The sequence below is a fragment of the Pongo abelii genome, chromosome 1 (genome assembly GCF_028885655.2).
Source record: "Pongo abelii isolate AG06213 chromosome 1, NHGRI_mPonAbe1-v2.0_pri, whole genome shotgun sequence".
Classification (NCBI taxonomy): domain Eukaryota; kingdom Metazoa; phylum Chordata; class Mammalia; order Primates; family Hominidae; genus Pongo; species Pongo abelii.
Window position 1 is genome coordinate 71634425 of NC_071985.2, and position 24012 is coordinate 71658436.

The 24012-nt window shown below is 37.4% G+C and overlaps 1 protein-coding gene across 5 annotated transcripts in view; it reads right to left on the reverse strand.

Moving 5' to 3' along the window:
• RASAL2 (RAS protein activator like 2) overlaps window positions 1-24012 on the reverse strand; it is a 388281-nt gene that overhangs the window by 177491 nt on the left and 186778 nt on the right. For all 5 annotated transcript variants that reach the window (XM_009240601.4, XM_024251848.3, XM_063716906.1 and 2 more), the window contains exon 2: window positions 11778-11905. In XM_009240601.4, coding sequence (XP_009238876.2) covers window positions 11778-11905 — 128 coding nt within the window. The remainder of the gene's footprint in view (window positions 1-11777; window positions 11906-24012) is intronic.

Below are 24012 nucleotides of genomic sequence, written 5' to 3' on the forward strand. Positions count from 1 at the left end.
ACTACTATATGCTTAAGAGGATTTTTCAGTACTTTAAAGAAAAAACAATTCCTCAACTTTCTTATTTCCTTAAGGCACTGGTTCTCAAAACAAGTGGTCTCAAAACAGCATAACCCAGGAACTTGTTAGAAAACCACATTCTCAGTCCCCACCCCAGACCTACTGCATCAGAAACTCAGGGTAGAGCTCGGCAATCTGTGTTTTAACAAGCCTCCGACTAATTCTGATGCTCACTAAGGTTGCGAACCACTGCCTTAAGGTGTTGTTTCCTCTCCTTCCTATCATGGATAAGCATCTCAAAGTGTCATGTATAACAGACATTCTCAACCTTGGCTGCAACTTATAATCGTCTATGGGAGCTTTAAAAAAAAAAACCAATGCTGTTCTCACTCATAAATGGGAGTTGAACAATGAGAACACATGGACACAGAGAGGTGAACAGACTGCTGGGGAGTGAGGGATGAGGAGAGGGAACTTAGAGGACAGGTCAATAGGTGCAGCAAACCACCATGGCACACGTGTACCTATGTAACAAACCTGCACATTCTGCACATGTATCCTGGGTTGTTTTTTTTTTGGGGGGAGAAAAAAAAATGCCAATGCTTAGACCACTCTAGACATTCTAGACATGCAAAGTTGAGAACCACTGATCTATACTCTGTATCTCCAATTCTAATTATTCACTTATTAGTCCTTGGCTACCAGTACTAAGTGTGAAGATATAAATAAATCATTTGGCTTTAATAAACCTCAATTTCCACAACTTTGAGATACGATCTTTCTGGTATCTCAGCTGGATTCCTGGAGTAGTCAGGTTTTAAACAGATTTCTCACTGGCAGTGTTAGATCTCTGTCATTGCTCAACATGACCACTAGTATCTCTATTCTGTTTTCAATACTTCAGTTTCTCTCTGGAAAACTTATGTAGTCTTTCCCTGGACATGTGCAGTCCAGCTAAAGACTCTCTGGTATCCTACCCAGCAGGTTCCAGCCCTTTCAGATGCAAAATTCTGTTCTGTGCCTCCTCAGCTCAGTGAGTCTACTGTACTCTGGCTGGCCTGGCCTCCAGATTACAGCACCACAGTTGGGAATTAGTATGCAGCAGACACCTGGGCAATGACGACCACCACAGTGGCTGCCTATTGTCCAATGCCTGAAAATAGTTGTGTTGCACACCCATGCTCTCTTTCGATCGATCAATAGACAGACAGACAGACAGATAGTGAGGGGGTGGTGTCCTATTTTTTGTAGTTTACAGTGGGAGGGCCAGTCTTGCACCAGTCATTCTGTCATAGCTGGTGCCAAAAGCCTCTATCTCTTAACTAAACTCCTGCAACAGTTTCTTCACTGGTATCTGCCTGGGACGTTCTGCCCCTTAAACCTGTCCTTTACATAGTTATCATAATAGTTCCAAAATGCAAATATGATCATGTCATTCTGAGGTTTAAAGCCCTTCAGTAGTTCTTTGCCTCTAGCAGTGGTTTTCAAAGAAGTGGTGGTGTGTTTGCGTATGGAAGTATGTGGGGGTAGGGGGAAGTATCTCTGCTTCAACCTGAACATCATTTTCAGTGTATCTGTTGTACAGGGCTTCTGCATAAGCGTTTCTACAAAGAAAGTGTCCTTCTGCTTAAAAAGGGTTTAAAAACTACTATCCTATAAAGTGCAAGCTCCCTAATATAGTACACCAGATTTTCCACAATCCAGCCACTGTCTTTGTCTTTGTGCTCAGTTTTAGACTTCATTCTAGAAATACCAAATTGCTTGCAGTTCTTTAATACATTCCTTATTGTGCAGTTCAGTGCTATGGCTTATTTTGTTCTCTCTTCCTGAAATGTTTTCCCTCTTTCTTTTCTATTCTACATCTGCAAGGTAAACTCCTAATCATCCTGAGGCTTAGGACAGGCTTTGCATTTCCCAGGAATCTTCCTCCTCTATCAGTCCCCTAAGGGAAGGTTAAGGTACACTTCCATTTAGTTCTCCGGTAACACATCTTTCTCTGTCATTATACTTACTGTGTTAAATTATAATTATTCATTTATGCAGCTAATTCCACTTAAGTTAACAGCTTGTACTTTACCAGTAAATCCCCAAACCTTAAAATAGTTCACAAATAAATGAATGATAGGTGGAGATGGGGGCCATTTTAGGCAAAGGAAAAAGCATAACATCAGCCAGGAAGTTGGTAAGTATATGACTTTTTTGTTTTGTTTTGGAATAGGGAGTAGGCCAATTTGGCTAGAGCCTCTTAAGAGGGAAAAAAGGGATAGAACAATATATTATGAACATGTTAGGAGGGCTGGAATACCAGACCACGCATGGGAAGCACTGAGAAGCCACTCAAGCTTTTAGGTCTAAGGAATGGCAGTCTCCTAATTGTTCTCTTTCCTGTGTCTTGCTCTTCCAATACGTCCTACAGATTAATATTTATAACACCTAACTTTGATCAAATTGCTTCTTTTATTAAGCCTCCCTTTGGTAATTCCCCATTGCCAGTGGCATCTTAATGACATATTTAGTTAGGCCAAGGTTCTTTTTATAATAAATGGATTTCTTTCTCTTATTCTATCCATTTACTTGTGTTATTTATCAAATGTCACTTTAAAATTGTCTTATTTTTACCACTAAATTTGTTACGGGGGAGAAAGAGGAAAGAAGATCTGTCTTGTTCTTCGTAACTCCTAACATAGTGAATAACATATAAGGGCATATTATATATCTATTGAATAATTTAAAAGTGGTTCTGAAAGAAATATGCCATAGGTAGCTCACCCCAGAATAAATACCAGTTAATTTTTAGCTATTTGCACAAAGACTGATATTTTCATCAACATATCTGAGTGTAAACACTTTCAAAAGAAAAATGTTTTAAAATATTTAAAAGTGTCATTTTAAATGCCTTGCTGCCTATACACCAGAATCCAGCCTTAAACATTCTAAATATAGAAAGTAGAGTTTGCATTAAGAAAAATGGAGTCAAATGTACCCTGCCTAATAGACTCTTATTGCCAAAAGAAATAAACTCATAAATTCAGCTTTCTTTTGTATTTTTATAATGGCTGTACCTCAGAGGGGTTCATGTTTGTCTTCTCTACCATTTCCCTCAACTCCTTAATCTCAAATTTACTTGATCTCATCTCTTGCAAGCAAAATGAAAGTTAAATGGCCTCCTGTGCCCTCTTTGAACTGGGCTGGTATCAAGCCAGTTGGGGCCTTTCCTGGTACCCAGGCAAGGAAGTATATTTCATAGCACATAAGCAATATCTATTTGGCACAATTTGCATGAAGCAGTTTACTGAACCAATAAGTCATTTCTCAAGGTGACACTCCCAGCAAGCTTCTCTTTCAGCATTCTGCCCCAATCTACCCTTCTGCTACATTGCCAGATTGGTAATTGGAATATTTAATACTCTTCCCATGTATACTCCTCAAACAGACTTTTCCCCAGTTCTGACAAGAAACATGTAGAGTTAAGAGAAAGCATTAAAAGATCCCACACACTGACTTAATACATGAGTGATACTAGACTAATATAATCCTCCCACATTCCAGTAGTGCCTGGCTAAGGATTCAGTTTAAATCCTTACAGAATCCTTTTAATTAATTTTTTAACACAGCAATAAACACCCCCATGATGACTTAATTAAAGTTTAAAACCACCTTTTTAGATAATTTTAGCAGGAAATTCCTTAAACTCATTTTAAGAAATTCTAAATTATTCAATGCAAAATTCCAAGGATAAGAGTTAAATTCTTTATAATTCTTTTTTTTTTTTGAGGCAAAGTCTTACCCAGTCACCCAGGCTGGAGTGCAATGGTGGGATCTCAACTCACTGCAACCTCCACCTCCCGAGTTCAAAGGATTTCTCCTGCCTCAGCCTCCCGACTAGCTGGGGTTACAGGCACCCGACACCATGTCCAGCTAATTTTTGTATTTTTCGTAGAGACAGGGTTTCACCATATTGGTCAGGCTGGTCTCGAACTCCTGACCTCGTGATCCACCTGCCTCGGCCTCCCAAAGTGCTGGGATTACAGGTGTGACCCGCCGTGCCTGGCCCACATTCTTTATAATTCTTAAGTGTGGATGAAAGGTAGAAGGGTGACAGCATATTCTGGTCCCTACACAAGAAATATATTTATAATCTTTTCATGTAATGAAATTAACAAAGTCAAACTTATTCAAGTAAAGTGATGTAAAGCAATGGCTTCACATTTTCTTTTCCTAGAGATTTAATTCAATTTTCCCCATATAATAATGGCAGAACATAAACACCTCTCTGAGGGCATTAAACTGTTTTTGTAAACTGTTTTATAAATTTATCCCTTCATTATTCCTCACCTGGTCTACTGCAGCAATCTTGTAACTCATCTATTTGCTTCTAATCCCTTTCACTTCATTTTCCATATAATCAACAGAGTTACTTCTCTAAGAAGCAAATCTGATGATGTCATTACCTTGCTAAATACCCTTTCCCTGGTCCAGATCATTTCCGGAATAAAATCCAAATTCCTCATCATAGCCTTCAAGGTTCTTCATTACCTAGTTCTTGCTAGCTATCACTTTTCCTCTTGCAAACTATGTTCCATGAACTCTGAATATTTTGCAGTTTGCCAAAAAGACATATGTTTCTTGACTTTGTATCATTATATACACTCAGAATGTCCTTCCCTTCTTTTTCTCCTCGTGAGCCCTTATTTGTCCCTTAAGATACAGCCCAAGCATAAATTTCTCTGTAAAACACTTTTTTGGCATTCTCCACTCCATACTATATAATCCATCCTAGGCCATATCTCAGTTAATCTCTTATGGTTATATTACAATTAAAAAATAAACTTGGCGGGTGTGGTGGCTCACACCTATAATCCCAGCACTTTGGGAGGCTGAGGCGGGCGGATCACGAGGTCAGGAGATTGAGACCATCCTGGCTAACACGATGAAACCCCGTCTCTACTAAAAATACAAAAAAATTAGCCGGGTGTGATGGTGGGCACCTGTAGTCCCAGCTACTTGGGAGGATGAGGCAGGAGAATGGCGTGAACCTGGGAAGTGGAGCTTGCAGTGAGCCGAGATCGCGCCACTGCACTTCGGCCTGGGTGACATACCGAGACTCCATCTCAAAAACAAAAAACAAACAAAAAAATAAATAAAAATAAACTTACTGAAGCAAAATTCATATAACATAAAATTTACTATTTTAAAGTGAATAATTCATCAGCATTTAGTGCATTCACAACATTGTGCAACTACCACTGCTATCTAATTCCAAATGGTTTTAACTTTATTTTACCTCTCAACAAAACTGCATCTTTGTGACCACAATACTACACATAATGATAGGTGCTCAATAAATAAAGATGGAATCATGTATTCAACTGTGGAAAAGCACCCCATCAATTATTTTTCTCTTCATTAGTTTTAGAAAAATAAAGAATTAAGTTGCATGTTCTGGGTAGATATATCATGGAAAGAAAGGATAGAAGATATCTTCTATTCAACTTATATTAAGGAAACAGACATTCAGAAATAAAAGTTTTTAATTTGGCTCTTGCAACATTCATTCAACAAGTATTTATTGAGAGTTTCTTATGTTTCATCAGGAACTGTTCTAAGAACTGGTGGATACATCCTTGAACAAAACAGACAAAATCTTTGCTCAAAAGCTTATATTCCAGTAGGAGATGAGAGACATTAAACATAATAAATAAATTATATAGCATTTTAGCAGGTGGCAAATGCTATAAAAAAATATATTAGAGCCAGGTAATTAGGTCAGAAGTTCTGGATACAGATGTGGGGAACAGTAGTGATTTAAAATAGGTTAGTCAGGGTTGGCCTTACTAAGTATGTGGTACGTAAGCAAAGAGATGAAGGAGGTAAGAAAATGAGCCACGCAAATATAAAAGGGAAGAATGTTCCATGCAAAGAAAAAGCCAAGACTAAGGCCTTAGGGAGGAACATGCCTGATGTACTCATGAAATAATGATGAAGACAGTATGTCTGGAAAGTAGCAAGTTGGGGAAGCTTTTGGCCTTTGAAACTTCGAAGGATGGAGTTGTCATTAATGGAGATAACTTACCTATGGTAAGTTATGAAGTGAATATTAGGGCTGAAGTGTGGGACATGTTGGAAATGACTCTTACATATCCAAGTGGAGTTGTGTAATGCACAGATGGATATATGAGTCTAGAGAAGAGAGATGGCCTGGTGCAGTGGCTCATGCCTATAATCCCAGCACTTTGGGAGGCTGAGGTGGGAGGATCACTTGAGCCCAAGAGTTACAGACCAGCTTTGGCAACATAGTGAGACTCCATCTTTTTAAGAGAGAGAACAGTGATATGTGGTTTTAAGATATAAAATTAGGAATCATCAGCATTAGAAGACATTTATAGTCTCAAGACTACAAATGAGATGAGATCCCTAAGAAAATAAGGTCCCATGGCACTTCCATGTTAAGATTTGGAGAGAAGAGAAATCTGTAAAGATGACTCAAAAGAAACTTCCAGAGAAGCAGGAAAGAAAAAGAACACAGTGTCATGGAAGCCAAATAGGAAAAGTGACCTTAGGAGAAGAAATGAGTGATCAACTCTACTAAATGCCATTAACAGATTAAGATGAGAACTGCGAACTGACCACTGAATTTAACAATGGGAAGGTCACTAGTGAGCTTAACAAGCACAATTCTGGCAGTGATGTGGGTAAGAGTCTGGCTGGAATAGATTTAAAGTAGAACAGGAATTAAAGACAATGAGCATAGAAGTTTTGAGAATTTTTGTTATAAAGGAGAAAAGAGAAAGGGGTGGTATCTGGAGGTACAAGTGAGGTTAATACAGGCTTTATTTTTTTTCAGACGAGAAAAAAAGCTGGGCTTAGTGGCTCACGCCTGTAATCCCAGCACTTTGGGAGGCCGAGGCGGGTGGATCACCTGAGGTCAGGAGTTCAAGTCCAGCCTGGCCAATATCTACTAAAAACACAAAAATTAGCTGGGCGTGGTGGCACATGCCTGTAATTCCAGCTACTCAGGAGGCTAAGGCAGGAAAATCGCTTGAACACAGGAGGCGGAGGTTGCAGTGAGCTGAGATTGCACCATTGCACTCCAGCCTAGGCGACAGAGTGAAAGTCTGTCTCAAAAAAAAAAAAAAAAAAAAGAGAGAGAGAAAGAATAGCATGCTGATGGGAATGATCTGGTAGAAAGCAAAAAACTAAAATGTTTTTCAAAAAAGGTAGGGAAGAATTGCTAGTGACATATCCTTGAACAGGCAAGAAATAATGGAATGAACACAAGCAGAAGGGCTGACCACAGTGGACAGCTCAATCATAGTTAAAAAAGTAAAATCAGGATAGAAGGAAACAGTTGCTGTCAGGTAGATACAGTAATGGAGTGTGCAGAAGTTCTCTCGTGAATTTTCCAATTTTCTCGGTGAAGTAATAAGCAAAGTAATCAGCTCTAGGCGGGAATAATAAAGAAGAGATTGGCAGTTTGAGGAAATAGGAGAAGGTATGAAAAACATCATCTTAGAAATTATTTTGGACTGTGTTACTCAAAGTGTAGTTTAAGCTCCTGTGCTATCTGCAAATTGTGACTAGTCCACAATAAACAAAATAGTACAGAAACCGAGAAGCAGCATGCTTGACGTGATCAGTGGGTTTGTACAGCCTACTTTCTATGAATATATACAATTTTTATCCTTCTATTCCTTCTTTTCCTATGTTATGATTATGCTGAACATACTTAACTGAATTGTGATTTAATGTCTGTTAAACCCAATAAAAATTTGGTCTTATATATTTTTTAAATTTTTAATTATTATTTATTTCAATAGGTTTTTGGGGGAATGGGTGGTGTTTGGTTACATGGCTAAGTTTTTTAGTGGTGATTTCTGAGATTTTGGTTCACTCATTACCTGAGCAGTGTGCACTGTACCCAATATGCAGTCTTTTATCCCTCACTTCTCTCCTACCCTTTCCCCTGAGTGCCCAAAGTCCATTGTTATCATTCTTATTCCTCTGCATCCTCATAGCTCAGCTCCCACTTATGAGTGAAGACATACTCCATTCCTGAGTTACTTCATAGAATAATGGTCTCCAGTTTCTTCCAGTTTGCTTCAAATGCTATTGTTTCATTCCTTTTTACAGCTGAGTAGTATTCCACAGTACACACGTACACCATATTTTCTTTATCCACCCCTTGATTGATGGGCATTTGGGCTGATTCCATATTTTTGCAATTGCGAATTGTGCTGCTGTAAACATGTGTGCTGTAAACATGTATATCCTTGTTATATAATGACTTATTTTCCTCTGGGTAGCTAGCCAGGAGTGGGATTATATTTTTATGTTTTTTTTTTTCATTTTTTTCTTAACAATCCACTTCATTGTATTTTATTGATCACAACAAGGTGGGTGGAGGGGAAACTGGTACTTTACCACAGATAGAATGTGAAGCACTAGTCCGGGAGAGTGGGACAGTAACTGAAGTGGGAAAATGTTTTGTGATTGCCAAGGAGCATTATGGGCTGATATGAGGTTTGCAGCCATTTGTTTAACACCAGGCAGCATGGTATGTGTAATTTTCTCCAGATACATTAAGCTGCATGGATACAGGGCAGATTAGATAAAGAGTAAGATTCACTTCAGCTATCACTTTGCCAAGTGTGTATGATGAAGCAAGGGAAGGGCAAGGAAACAGTATGCAAAGGAGTGATGAGAATGACTGACCATGGAACTCAGGGGAGAGAGAGGACATCAGAGGCTTTATAAAAGCCAGAAAAGGTGACAGGATCAATGGGTCCTAGGTCTCAGAAGGGTTGAAGGATTGCTGAAATAAGAAATGAGCTAGAAAGATAGAAGGTATTAGTCAAACAGTAATATGCACACAACTGTGAATATGAAGGAGTTGTAGCGATAAGGTGGGATCCTTAGAGAGGAAAAAGTTCAAGGAACTGACGGCCAGTGTGTTACAAAAGGAAAATCTCTCTATGGAGATGAGAATCATAAAAAATTAAAACTGGAGTAGTCCTGGAGATAATAATGGCCCAGGGGATAGAATCAACAAAAAACAACGAGGAAGGTTAGAAGATGACTACAGGCCAGGCGCGGTGGCCCACGCCTATAATCCCAGCACTTTGGGAGGCTGAGGCAGGTGGATCACCTGAGGTCAGGAGTTCAAGACCAGCCTGGCCAACATTGTGAAACCCCATCTGTACTAAAAATACAAAAAATTAGCTGGGCATGGTGACAGGTGCCTGTAATCCCAGCTACTTGGGAGGCTGAGGCAGGAGAATCGCTTGAACTCAGGAGGCGGAGGTTACAGTGAGCTGAGATGGCACCATTGCACTCCAGCCTGAGAAACAAGAGAGAGACTCCGTCTCCCAAAAAAAAAAAAAAGATAACTATAATGTGAGACTCAAAGTTTGGACATTTTAGGGAAAACGGGAGAATAGACAGCAGACATGAAAGAGGAAGACACCTATCACAGACATTATGGTATGAGGAAAAACGGCCATCCACTGACAAAACTTTATGGAAGATAGTGTCCTCAGGGAAGATCTCAGTTCTTGTAAGACTAAGAAGTTAAGGGACCCCTTCAGAGAAAAGGTGGAAGAAACAGCTGGTTTTGCTGATGATGAACCTGGAATTGCAGTGGACACAGTGAAAGGGTTTCAAGAGGTGGGGAAGGACAAGTGGAAGACAGTGTCAGAAAAGACAATACACAGAGCCATAGGGTGAGTACACACAGCGTGGTGGATGAGGGTTCCCTAGGTGTTTAGGGTTACTCATGATGACTGGTATAAAAAGGGATAAAGGACATAAGATGTTGTTTTAGAAAATTATTTATCATGGACAGTTATTTTATGAGACAAAAGGTGGCCCAAGCGCAGATAACTCAATTGATTAATGTGCACCTTGGTTCTGGAAAAGGCATGCTTATTGACTTTCTGCTATCTATACTTAAAGCTATTTCATCTCTTACAGTACTAAACTGAGTAAAATGTAGGTAAGGGCAAAAAGATGGCAAACGATTTGTTTATATTACTCCTTACTAATAGCTCTGAGAAAAGACTGCTGACAGTACATTTGGTTAAAATGAAGATTTTGAATAGTTTGGATAATTAGAAATGTTCTATACTAATATTCACTTTACCAATTTTTATTATCTACTTAATATAAACACAGCAACATACACAACTTGTTCTAGAAAAGTCTGGCCTTTATTCAGTTATTTTAATAAAATTAAATCTAAGAATATTAAAATGCTGGAAAAGGGTTATAGGTAGGGAGATGGTAACAAAAGTAAAAGATATTTTCAATGGCAAGAGAAAAAGAATGAGCAAGTTCTTCATGGAGGCATATTAACAAGGCTCTTGAAAGTAGCAATGCCTATTAAAATACAAAAAGAAACTGAAATTGTTTTATTGGTATTATCTTTACCACATTAAAAAATGCTGAGAAAGAGAAGGGACAGGTAAGAGAAGGGGCAGGGAAGGAAGGAGGAGCAAGAGAAGAGAAAGGGGAGGTAGGGATCCACAGATGAGAATTAAGAAATGTGTTTCCTGTTCTTTGCTTCTTTTGAACTCACCTTTCTGGAAGGTGATTTACTGAATGGATATTCTCCCTACATCTTTCTAGTTATTTATATAGTTTTGGCAATTAATCTTTCTCCTTCATTGAATCATATCTTCTCAGTCCCTTTCATTATTCCTCTTCTTTGTCAATATTATATTATTTTTTTTATATGGTGGAAATTGGGAATTATGATGACTTTATGCAGTAGTTTTATCATACCAAATCAGAATGATATCAATTACCTGATTAATCACCAATAAGCAAATAAATGCAATGGCTGTGGAAGGATCTGTAAACTATAACAGTTTGAGGAATAAAATAGTAATAGCATGTGATAAGTTTAAGAGTTTTTTAATTTAGAAGAACAGAAAGTACACCTAGAACTAGACGCCTGTCCTGGTTACATTCTGTCTACCTCGCCAGATCTATTCTACTCTCTGCCCTTCTTGACCTTGTTACATGTTTCAGGAAGCTGACCTCTACAGAATACATCAAAAAACAATCTTTTTCTGCCTTCGAGTTAGATTTGGCCAATAGGTGACACTGGCAAGAAATCAGAAGGCAGAAGAAAAGAGTTGGAGTGTTTATTCTGTCTTACTTCCTCCCTGCTGGCCATTTTTGTTTGGTATAGAGACTGTGTTCTTTTGTGCATAACCACAGCAACTGTCAAGCAGCTCTCTCATGCAGCTACAGTTCTCTAGGTTCCAGAAACATCGCTCTCTTCCCTTGCCTTGGAAGCCTAGGGTGATAACTGCTTTCTGTGATTGCTAGCTCGTGGGTGCTTCCTCATCCTTAGATAGGTCCTTTATGCTGCCCACACATCTGCAAATAGTCCCTCCAATAACCCTCTTTTAATTAATCCAATTAATGACATTTGTTTTTGCTAGGAAGTAGACTGATGTAATTTCCAATGGCCCCTCAAGACCATTTTCAGGGCCAGGCCTATATAATCCAACCCCTTCCCATTCCAAACTCCTCAGTTTAACTCAGTATCTCTTCCATTGTTTCTTAGTGAAAATCCAGCCCTATCTTGTGAAACCCACTCCTTCATGAAGATAACATATCTTTATGACATTAGCAGCCTTTTAGACTTACCTATATCTTCATCAAGCCTTTATTTTTATAATACAACTTATCAAAATGCAAACAAAAACTAGGTAATTTCAGGAATTTACTCAGAAAAGGAAACTAACTTTCCTGAATAATATCCATCTCACCTCCTTCTCCTTGTTGAGCAATACCAACTGGCTGTCTGTGAGGATGCAATACTTCCGCTCCCATGTTGTTGTCTCGGTGTAGGGTGACTGACCACAAGACAGACGGTGGGTGGGTGGCCCTTTCACATCTGCATGAGAAAAGGGAAAAACAAAAGTGACAAATCATTATCTTGCTTAGTAAACCAGTATTTCAAATGCAAAATTCTGCCAAATCAAATAAAGAGGTGAGCCTAAACATGAATCTCAATGGTAAATTTAAAGCTTCCTCTTAAAATGAAAACTGTTATACACAGAATAAGGAAAAAATAGCCCTACAACCTTCAGAGAAGAGGGCTGAAACACTCTGGGAAGAATTGTTAGTGCAAACTTTACATAGTAATTACCACTGTATACAAACTATAATAATGAGAGGTTGCTTCAGAGCTTAACCAGTATAGTTCAAAATACAGAGGCAGAGTGACTCAGACACCTTCCCTAGTCTTTAGGAGAAAGATGATGTTATTACATGTACACTTTGAGAACACTGTTAACCCAGAACTCTGAGAGTAAATTCATCAGCAGACTAGGCCTTCCAAATGGCTTTACACTCATAAGAACTGAAAATGTTTAAACAAGAGCATCGTACTACCACTAGAGGCCAGCAAGATCTTAAAAACATGGAAAATAATTTTCTTAAGAAAAGATCTAAATATATTACCATGATGTTACTTAAAGGTGGAGGTACCCGATATTAAAGCAAAATGTCTCAGCAATTCCCAACTGTCTCATTTCCTTATAAAATACCAAGTGGTTACTAACATCTTTGTCATCTTCAATTTTTTTGATATAAAATGTTTACTCATTTGGGCTGCTGGAACTGGGCACATATTTTAATTTATAAGTACATATTAGATCCATTAAATAAAGCTTTTATGACAGTTCGATATATATTAAAAGTTCTTCAGGCATGAAGAACTAATTCTTCTCAGGAATATACTATAGAGACTACCTAACATGCATTATCACTACTTAGTTATTATGCTAAAGTAAAAACTCAAATTGAAAAGATTAGAAAACCAACACCCATGAGGGCAGGGGAGTTGTAAATCATAAAAAAGCACATTATATCTATTATATGAGTATTTTTCATTATCACTGCTTTCTGTAGAATTTTTATCTTTTGTCACAGGATGATAGGTATACTACTGGCACTGGCTTGACTTCAAGGAAAGCCAAATAATTTCCTAGGTGTCTTATATTATAATTAACCAAATATGCATAATTATAGCTGGAGCTCTGTAGAATGTTAGCAACAAGTCAGTTGCTATAAGTCTCTCTTCATAGAACTACGTAGGTCTCTCTTTATAAATCCCTTTATGTGTTCAATATCGTCTTCATTGTTTCTTCTGGTTTAACTTCCTGTCCTCTCTAAGGCTATCTAAACTTACTGCACTGCATGTTTGGGGGTTTATCAACTCCCCCCAAAGATAATTCAAGGTCCAAGAACCAACACTGTTATTAGGGCTTGGTTAGACATGTTATTAATTCTTAGAAGTTCACTGTTTTTCTTTTCTTCCCTTATTTTCTGTTTGTATCTCCTCTGCACTATGCACAGCATTACATGCTACATCTGCAGCATCTCCAATCCACCCTCTCTCCCCTACCCTCAACCCTCCCCTTGTAGTCTAAGCATCTTAAATTATTTTATGTTAGAACTGCATCTTCAGTTCTTCCAAAGTTTTCTTTTGACTTCAAAATCTCAAAATTATCACAAAAAAGCTCTAATGAAACTGACTCTTAATCCTTTTGTACATATATAGGATATTCTTGCCTACATTTAAAAGCCATGTCAAAACCAATTTTCTTCACATGATTTGGACAAAAATATGGGTTACAATTTTACCACATGTAGGCCTATTTTTAGAGTCAAATACCAAGACGACTTCAACAGAAAGAGGTGCACCTACTTTATGTGGAAATATGAATAGTTTTACGGTCTAAACAATTAGAAACTTTGACAAAATTAGACAATTTATGGTCATTCAAATAACTAGCTTTATTATATAAGTTAGCCATGGGTGACCTAAACTGCGTACTGTAAGCTTTACTGTAAATTAACTTTAGCAAGAAAACACTGATAAACCCTGTCCATAAAAATTTTAATACAGGATATTGATTAATAGCATAACCCAGGTTTCCTGAGAAAATATAAATCTGTATCAACATTGAATTTAAGAAAATCTAAATTCTCTTTTCTGTGAGATCCTAATAAATTCTCTTAAAGCCTCACTGTCTAATATTCTCCCTTTGTCCAACCTAATCCTTTTCCTAATTTCTTCATGGTATTGTGAAAACAAGACAATGTCTCAAAAAAACATTCTGGAACCCTGAACCATCCCCCTCTAGTGCCAAAGATAAGAAGAAATAGAGAGCAATGAAATAGGGAGCAATACTTCTATATTAAAAAAAAATTATGTCTGTCTAAACAGAGGGATTTATTAGCCATCCTATAGATTTTATAGCTTCTTTTTCTAATACCCATTTTTTGGTCATTTTTAAAGAATGTATACCAAGGGGGAAAAAAAACAAGAAAAAAAGTGATAGTTTCTGTTCTTTTTAGCACTTCTCTATTATCTAAAAGGCATTTTAAGTAATAAAATGATGTTTTTTAAAATAACCTATATTTAACTTATATAGATTATGTTATATCATGTTCTCATTTCTAGGGCTAAATGAAGGTTTAAAAGCACGTAAGCAAGGCCTGTATACTGAGACTATACGCTTTACCAGGACAAGCTCAGATTTTTGTCCCATTTCACCTTGCCAGTCCTATCTTATTTTTTGCTCTAGTGACTTACTTTTAATTTCTGACTTCCAATTATTTTTAGTATCTAAAATTCACTAGAGAAAAGAATAACTAACTTAGAATCACACAGAAAAATCTTAATAGCAAAACTGAAAACAATTTTGGATTTGCTCTGTCCATTCCTATGAGGATACTAAGGACAATGAATGCTGGCCTCATTACAAAAATTAAATAATTTTAGAAACATTAAAAAGAATCAGAGGTAAGTCAATGGATCGCTTTGTAAATACTTCTTTAAAACTGGGTATTATTCTGTAGACCAGCAGTTCTCCAATTTCTTGATTGCAGGACTCCTTTAGGCTTTAAAATTACTGAGGACTTCAGTATATGGGTTATATCAATATGGGTTTATATGGGTTATATCAATATTTATCATGTTAGAAATTAAAACTGAGAAATTTTAAAAATATGAATTCATTTAACAATAACACTCCTATAGCATGTTAACATAGGTAACACATTTTTAATGAAATGTAACTTTTCAAAAAAATTAAGAGCGACTCTTTTATATTTTTGCAAATCTCTTTAAAGTCTGGCTGAATAGAAGACAGCAAGGTTTTTATATCTGTTTCTACATTCAATCTATTGCTTTGTGTTTTTCTGGTTGATATACATAAAGAAAATCTGGACTCACAAATATGTAGTTGGAAAAGGAAAGAGTGTTTTAATAATATTTTCAAATAACTATGAATATTCTTCGTTAATACTATACCAAACCTGAGAAGCAGTTGCTTTTCAAAAGTTAGTGTACAATGTGTAATCTGAGACCACATCAATGAACTTTTCATATTCTGTTACATCAAAAACCACCGGTCCACCTTGTCCTTTGAGTGCATCTTTCACCCCATCTATGTGAGTTTATAAACATCATGCACTGATCACTTAAAAAATATTGGTTCATTCAGATTTGCAGATATTCCAAATATTGACACCTTTCATTATATAATATCAAAAAAGTCACATTCATCAATCTTCAGAAAAGTTTTGATCTCATCAGAAAAGACTTCAAGTACTACCGGGAAGCTGCCAAGCTCAAAGTTGCAGATGCAAATTTTCTAACATTCTAGTTTTTGCTTTTAGTCTTAAATTTTATCATTAGCAATAAATACTCTTGGTTGTTTCCCTGAAGTGATAGGTTTATGTCTTCCTTTTTTCAGAAAATGTCTGCCATATAATCAAGACTGAATAACCATAATTAGTCTTATAGTTCTACTATAAAAAATAGTTTTAAACTATCAGATCGGGGGGGTCCTGGAGATCTAGCATTCCACAGACCACATGCTAAAAACCACTGCTTAGACAACAGAAAGTCAATGAGGTATTCTAAGAAAATCTGGCAATACTAGTTTATAACAAGATGAAGAAAGTGGGGGAAAGACCAGAGGTCTTAACAATGTATGGGAGACTGATGTAATGGCCTGGTTTAGGGATGGTCAGGGTCTGAAACAGATCAGTTATAGTGAAAATGGTAACAAACAGACCATGTGAGCCAGATTTTGAAATAGGAATCAACAGGACAGGTAACTTTCTAGTTGTTAGTGGTGGATGAATAACACAAAAGAGATGAGAGAATAAAAGAGTCACTAATAAAAATACAAATTGATAAAAGTTAATAAAGCAGGTTATGTAACTATAATATATAACAGGAAGTCCAATATAGATGGTTTTCAAAAAAGGAAGAAAGATAACCTAAAAGGGAAGCTTATTTGAAGTATTCAATGCAATCTATTATTTCCAAATAATTTCAAAACAGCACTCAAAATACTAAGTCATTTGGCCTGCCAGTAAGTCTAAAAAGCAAACTTTGGGCCCCTTCGAATGCTAATATAAATTAAGTAACTGCAAATGCTAATATAAATTTAGAAACTACTTGGCAAGGAGACAACAACAATAATAATAGATCTCTCATGTGTTAACCCTTCTGTGTAATGGGAGAAAGGAGCATCATAGCATGATATATTATTTGACAAAAATGACAAACTGAATGATATGATAGAGCTGGAAATTTCAGTATAGGAACACATACACAGACACACTCCAACTTTTTTCTTAGAGGATAAGCAACTTATCTCTTCCATACTTAAGAAAAGTGCCTCAAAAATTTTATAGCAAGATAGTAATTAAAGGGATCTGATAGAAAGCAGAAATAGGGATAAGGGAGAAAGGACAATAAGTTTATGGCCAAAATATGAAGAATGTGTAAGAAAAAATTGCTATGAGAAATTTTATTTTTGTATCTTACAGCTCCTTAGAAGTTCATCTGAGTTGCTTTTGAATCACATAATTTACTAGTCTCATGTTTTTAAAAATTCTGACATGTTAAATGCAATTGGTAAAATCTTGAACCTATTGAGAGAGGAGAAAGGAAGAAACTGGTCAGGCAGGCAGCTAGGATGGATCTTCAGTTGAATCCTTTCAAACAAAAGCCTGATTTTTCAGGCTGTAGGCACAGATAAGGGAACTTGCACAGGGAAGCTTGCCTAAGACATGCTCACAGCCACACAGATAAGACAGGTTATAGAGATGACCTGCCCAGACATGGCCACAATGGAAAATTCCATCCTCTAACACATGTGCAGTAAGGGGAACAAAGCATTATGGAGTAACTCAAGCTAAGGGCCCACATGTGCACTAGCAGGATGGGGTGGAGGTACCAGAAATCACACCTTACGTAAATGAGATGCCCAGTCCTCATCAGTTTCTTATAAAAGCCTTTGCAATGAACTGTAAAAATGGCAACCCTCTTCTGGGCCCCCTCTCTGCGGCAGACAGCTTTCATTCTTTTGCTTATTAAACTTTTGCTCCAACCTCACCCTTTGTGACCATGCTCCTTAATTCTCTTGGTCATGAGACAAACAACTCTGGGTGATGCCTCACAATAACAGACTACTACACTGTGTTGCATTGGTGAGACTGTAACACTATTAATATTTACTGCCTTCCAGAGAAAGCTTTATAAAGGGATTCTATAGAGAGAATCTTCCCAGTTAATACAAACTCTAATGTTTCAGTCAGTCTCAGGGGCCTTTCATCTATCTTAGTGCCAACCTAAAAAAAGAAATAACAATAGCATAGTTTTGGGAAATCTATCTAAATAGGGAAGGTCTTAATACACTAAAAGAGGAACACATTCCCAACAGATTATTGGTGTAAACTGCAGAAGTCTGAACTGTTGTGGAAGGATAGATCTATATTTTTCTGTATCTATACATACGTTTTTATTTCCACACCACAGCTAACCTGTCTTAGAAATGGCAAATTCTTCGAAACTCTGAAATTTCAATGACCAGATTTGTTTTGGCTTTGAACCCAAAGTCAAAAAGTATTACTTCATAAAAGCTAAGAATTAAAGTGATCACTTTATTACAGAAGCAAAAACATCTGGCCAGGAATGGTGGCTCACGCCTATAATCCCAGCACTTTGGGAGGCCAAGGTGGGTGGATCACTTGAACTCAGGAGTTTGAGGCTAGCCTGGTCAACACAGTGAGACCTCATCTCTACAAAAAATACAAAAATCAGCCAGGCATGGTGGTGCATGCCTGTAGTCCCAGCTACTTGGGAGGCTGAGGTGGGATGATTGCATTTTTCTTTTCATCAACATGTTCACAACAGTTTTAACAGGCATTTATGTTTAATATCATATTAATAGGCCAATTAACAAGTTTTTTTTTTTTTTTTTTTTGAGAGGGAGTCTCACTCTGTCACCCAGGCTGGAGTGCAGTGGTGCGATCTCAGCTCACGGCAAGCTCCACCTCGCAGGTTCATGCCATTCTCCTGCCTCAGCCTCCCGAGTAGCTGGGACTACAGGTGACCGCTACCACACCTGGCTAATTTTTTGTATTTTTAGTAGAGATGGGATTTCACCATGTTAGCCAGGATGATCTAAATCCCCTGACCTTGTGATCCACCAGCCTTGGCCTCCCAAAGTGCTGGGATTACAGGCGTGAGCCACCGTGCCCAGCCAACAAGTTATTTTTTAAAAGGCAGTTATTTTTTTAATAAACAATAAAATCCTTGCCCCTGACATGCAGGTTTAAAAATATGGCATACACATGGCTATCTTCTATAGACAATTTCTGATACAATAGAAGAAATAATGTTAGAGTTGCTATGTGGAGATGATTCTTAACAATGTCAATTACTGTAACAGGCTGGGCACAGTGGCTCATGCCTGTAATCCCAGCACTTTGGGAGGCTAAGGCAGGAGGATCACTTGAGCCCAGGAGATCAAGGCTGCAGTGGGCCATGATCACACCACTGTACTCTGCCTGGGCAACAGAATGAGACCTTGTCTCAAAAAAAAAAAAAAAATTATAATGCGGTTGAGGAGTAGTCCACAATATACTGCAGATTTATGTTCAAATTATTTTATAAATGTATCAATGCTGTCTGCTTAAGACCTAGTGCAGTCGCCATCAACTAAGTCACTCTCTTTCATTCTTAAAGTACAAAAGGAAAGGAAAATCCAGTCAGGTCACTTAAAGTTTAATTTTACTTATTTTAACCCTTCATTACCTTCCCACCCTCTATATTTTGTCAAAATGTCAGAAAATAACATTTCCAGAACAACAAACAAAAATTTTCTTAGACTGATAACCACCCAACACACAGTACATGTGAACTTTGCTTTGTCCTGACACACAATGAACATTTGGGCTGGCAAATTATATTATAGTTCATACAAATAAATGGCCTCAGTGGATTTAAATATGGCCACCCTCGTACCTTGATGAGTAATATGGATACTAAATAATCATTCAATATGTTTAAGATATACAGTCATTAGGTCAGAAACGGTTGCCTTCATGGAAATACAAGTCTTAATCCTTACATTACCATAAATTTACTATGAGACCACAATTATTTGCTGAAATAAATTTATATTGTGTCTTTTAACCTCAGCTAACCACTTTAGTTTCCTTGTCAACTACAGAGGCTTAATTTCCGACCTACGTGATCACTGGTGTCTAGTTAGTAAATTCATTATGCTCATTATCACCCTTGTTAAGAGAGGGAGAGAGCAGGAAAGAGGTAACATGTGATACTTCTCTCTGGTGAGTAATTTCCTTTAGTCTAACATTTGCAGAGTTCTGCTGCTGCTTCCCTCTCAGTCTCAGCTGCACCACAGTTCAGCATGAATGTTCTAACTCTGCTCTATCACAGGTCAGAATGAGTTATCTGGTAAAAAAGTAATAAATTCCTTGAAGGCATGACTTATTTATGGCAGACAACTTGATATTTGATAAAGGTAACACTTCTCTTTATAGAAGAGCTCATTTTAGTTTGGTGCCATTACTTATTTTAAGAAGATGGCAAGGATGGGGAACAATTCCTATGATAGTTCTACCTTGCTTCTCCCTTCCACATCACTACAACAGTTTGCACTGCCCCGATCACATGTGCCATGAAATGCAAGCAAAGCAGATCATATAGTTTTCTTCCACTTCTTAAATATACATTCGAAGAAATAAGTCCTGCTGGGATATCAGGGCACGCCTCTATAGTCCCAGCTACTCGGGAGCTGAGATCACTTGAGCTCAGAAGATCGAAGCTGTAGGGTGCATGACTGTGCTCTCAATAGCCACTGCACTCAAACCAGGGCAACACAGCACAACCCAGTCTCTTAAAAGAGGTAAGTCCCTTAATTTCCACATTGAGCCAAGTTTGCTTAAGCAACTATATGGCCTAGTTAACTGAATGGTGTCTTATGAATGGTGCCAGCAGTAAGATGACAAATGGCAGTCCATCACAGCCTGTTCTTCAATCCCAATAGATCAGTCATAATCTACAGTTCATACTAAACCTCTTAAACAGAAAAATATAAAATATTCAAAATAAAATAAGTCACTTAAATACTAATCCTTTGAAGGAAATAAAAGCCTATCTACAAATTTTTCTTAAATAAATATTGTGCTAACTTAAGAAAAGTGTAGCCAAGCACAGTGGCTCATGCCTGTAATCCTAGCACTTTGGGAGGCAGCAGCAGGAGGATCCTTTGAGCTCCAGAGTTCAAGACCAGCCTGGGCAACAAAGTGGGACCCCTGGCTCTACAAAAAGAGTACAAAAATCAGCCAGGTGTGGTGGCTTGCACCTTTAGTCCCAACTACTCAGGAGGCTGTGGCAGGAGGATTGCTTGAGCCTGGGAGGTCGATGCTGTGGTGAGCTGTGATTTGTGTTACTGTATTCCAGCCTGGATGACAGGGCAAGACCCTGTCTCAAAAAGAAAAGAAAGAGAAAAGCATAAGAAAAACTAGCATGGCACTTAAAATATGACCATAGTATTATATTACTAAGTGATAAAAACTCAAGATCATTTTCATGTCTCGTTTCTGTTACTGACAGAAAAATGAACTACACTAAGACTTAATCTCAAACAGCATTTAATGCACATTCCTTTTGTTATATTTAGTATCTCTCCCTATATTAATATATCCTCATGCTTGCCTCTTTTTGAATTGGATCGCATCACTTTCCTTTAGGGGCAGCTGGTGTGGGAAAAGAATTAGAGCTTTTCAAGGAATGTAATTCTTACTGGAGAGGGTGAAAAAGAGTGAACTCAGACACTGATTTCACTATTGAGAAATTAGTGTCTGATTTTTTAGCAATTGGTTACACAACCAATGCTGTGATATCACCTCTCTAACTAAGAAAGCAGAAGAAGGCAGGCTACATTAGAAATAAAAGTTGTCAAGAGTATGGCAGCATTAAAAATCTTTAATAGCTCTACCTCTATTTATAGCATCAAGTGCAATAGAATCCAGAGCTACATATGCATCTTTTCTGAATTGAGACCCATCTGAATCACAAATCGCTGAGCTTACAGTGAAAACTATTAAGGTGATAATACAAGCATCTCTAAAGAATCTTATCCGTCACTCACTAGGAATTAGATAACCCAATTCGATGAGCACAACTTAGCTGACTCATATCAGCAGTGAAAACCCTTTCTTTTTATGAAAAACCACTGACCTCAAGTGAGTGGTAGGAAACAAACACCTACAATACAAGGCTATAAAGCAGTAAGCAGCAGCATTTAGTTTTTCTCTTTAATACGGCCAACACAAATAGAAAAACATCCCTCTTATCCAAATCTAATCCATTCCTGAAAACGCATTGGATGGCAAATTTTCATGTAACAGGAGCCTATATTCCAACATTTTTTAAATGGAAAAAGAAAATTTAGTTCAAACCCATCTAAAACTCCAAATTAATTTCCCCAAATATTAAGTATTCTTAAACCCCTATATGTAATCCATCAGAAAGTTCTAAATTAAAAATGCCAATACAAAATTGTTTAATATTTGGTGAACCTGTTAGTGGGTATGTTTATACGTAGTATATACATCAGACACAAGTTACATTCCCTTAGACACTACAAACCTGTACTGTAAGGTAAATAAACAATAATTTGTTAAAGATATATAATGAATGCAAATAAGACTTAATACAATTAAACAAATTACAAGGCTTTCTAAAACTAACACCATTATCATAATTTTCTTTATAAAAGTCATACACACAGTACAAGAGGACATATGCATGGCCAAGTTTATGGTTTTTGCCTCATTAGCCTTTATCACATATCTTTTCTTCAAAGTAAGAATTTTTCTAATTTCCTAGGCATACCTACTTTTTGCAGCCTTTTCCATTATCTTAGAAGATATTAAGATTGCATAAAACCCTTAACATAATCATGAAACACAATCCTATTGGGAACATAGCTGATACAGGACAATAAGTCTATATTCTCCAACCACATTTGTGTGGCACTTATGTTTTTGGCCACAATACACATGCAGGGTTCTTTTAGTAATATTTTAATCTGGATAGTCAATTTAAGGTTAAAAAAATTCCAAGTCGTTAGAGCAAATATTGGGATTTTTTTTTTTTTTAAGGTGGAGTCTCATTCTGTCACCCAGGCTGCAGTGCAATGGCACGATCTCAGCTCACTCACTGCAACCTCTGCCTCCTGTCAAGTGATTCTCCTGCCTCAGCCTCCCGAGCAGCTGGGACTACAGGCATGTGCCAGCACACCCAGCTGATTTTTGCATTTTTAGTAGAGATGGGGTTTAACCATGTTGGCCAGGCTGGTCTCGAACTCTTGACCTCAAGTGATCTGCCTGTCTTGTTCTCCCAAACTGCTAGGATTACAGGCTAAGCAACCATGCCTGGCCAAATATTTGGATTTTAATTGAGAAAAGAAAATATAGTTCAAGCCCATCTTGAACTAAAGTGAGAGTTCAAATATCAAGGAATATATTCATATTACAGAGAATAAAAAGAATGAACATAAGGAAGAAATGATTTATGAGTATCAAGTAGGAAAATAAATAAAAATGAAAGCCAACTGGAAAAGAAATGAATAGAAAGGGAAAGGGGGGTCCTTTAATGTAGAGTTAAAAGGTATCTTAGAGATCAATAAATCATACTTCCTTAATTCATAAATAAAATAAGGCTGAGAATTATACAATTACTTGCTCAAAGTGACACACCCAGTATAGCTATCTTAGAATTCAGTTATTCTGATGTATAGTCTGGGATTTTTTTCTAGCATATCAATAAAGCTACTCTTTTATTTTTAAGTTCAATGAGTATTTGTTTATTCTAAGTAAAGCACTGTAGTCAAGCCTGGGGATATAACAATGAACAAGACGGATCTAGTGACTGGACTCATAGAACATCAACTTAATGGGGTCAAATACTGTACAATCAGTATATAACTAATTTAAAATAATTCTGAAAAACACTACAAAAAAGCAGTATAGGGTGCTGTGAGAATATTCAACAAGCAATAGACTTAGGCTTGGGCATTATTACAGCTGGAAGAATGGTAGGTGGTGAAGGGAAATGTATTAGCATTTCAGACAAACGAACCACAGATGTAAAAGCCCTTGAGGAAGATGGTGGTCCTACTTCAACAATCTGAAAAGGGGGGCCCTGTGGCTGAAGCAGTTTTGGAGAGCAAGAAAGTAGTACAGAGATAGGAGGCTAGTGAAAAGTTTGGGGCAAGATCATGCAGAGCCCTATAAACCAGGTTAAGGAGGTTGATTTTTATCCTATGAACAATGGGAAGCATCTGAAGAATTTTAAACAGAGGAATGACACCACTGATTTGCATTTTTGTCAAAAGGTGAACAGAGGTTTCATTTACTGAGATTAGAAATTCTGAAAGAAGAACAAGTTTGAGGAAGAAGCTGAGAAATTCAGTTTGGGTCACATCTAGTCAGACAAAGTCAAGCCAAATGCTAGATCCATCTGTCTAAGGCCAAGATCTCTAACTCTGGCCTACAAAAAAAACTGGAATTGCTCCAAGAGCTCCATAATGCCTTATTCAAATTTCATTTTAAGAAATACATGGCAGCTACTAGGTTAAAACAGTAGATTGAACA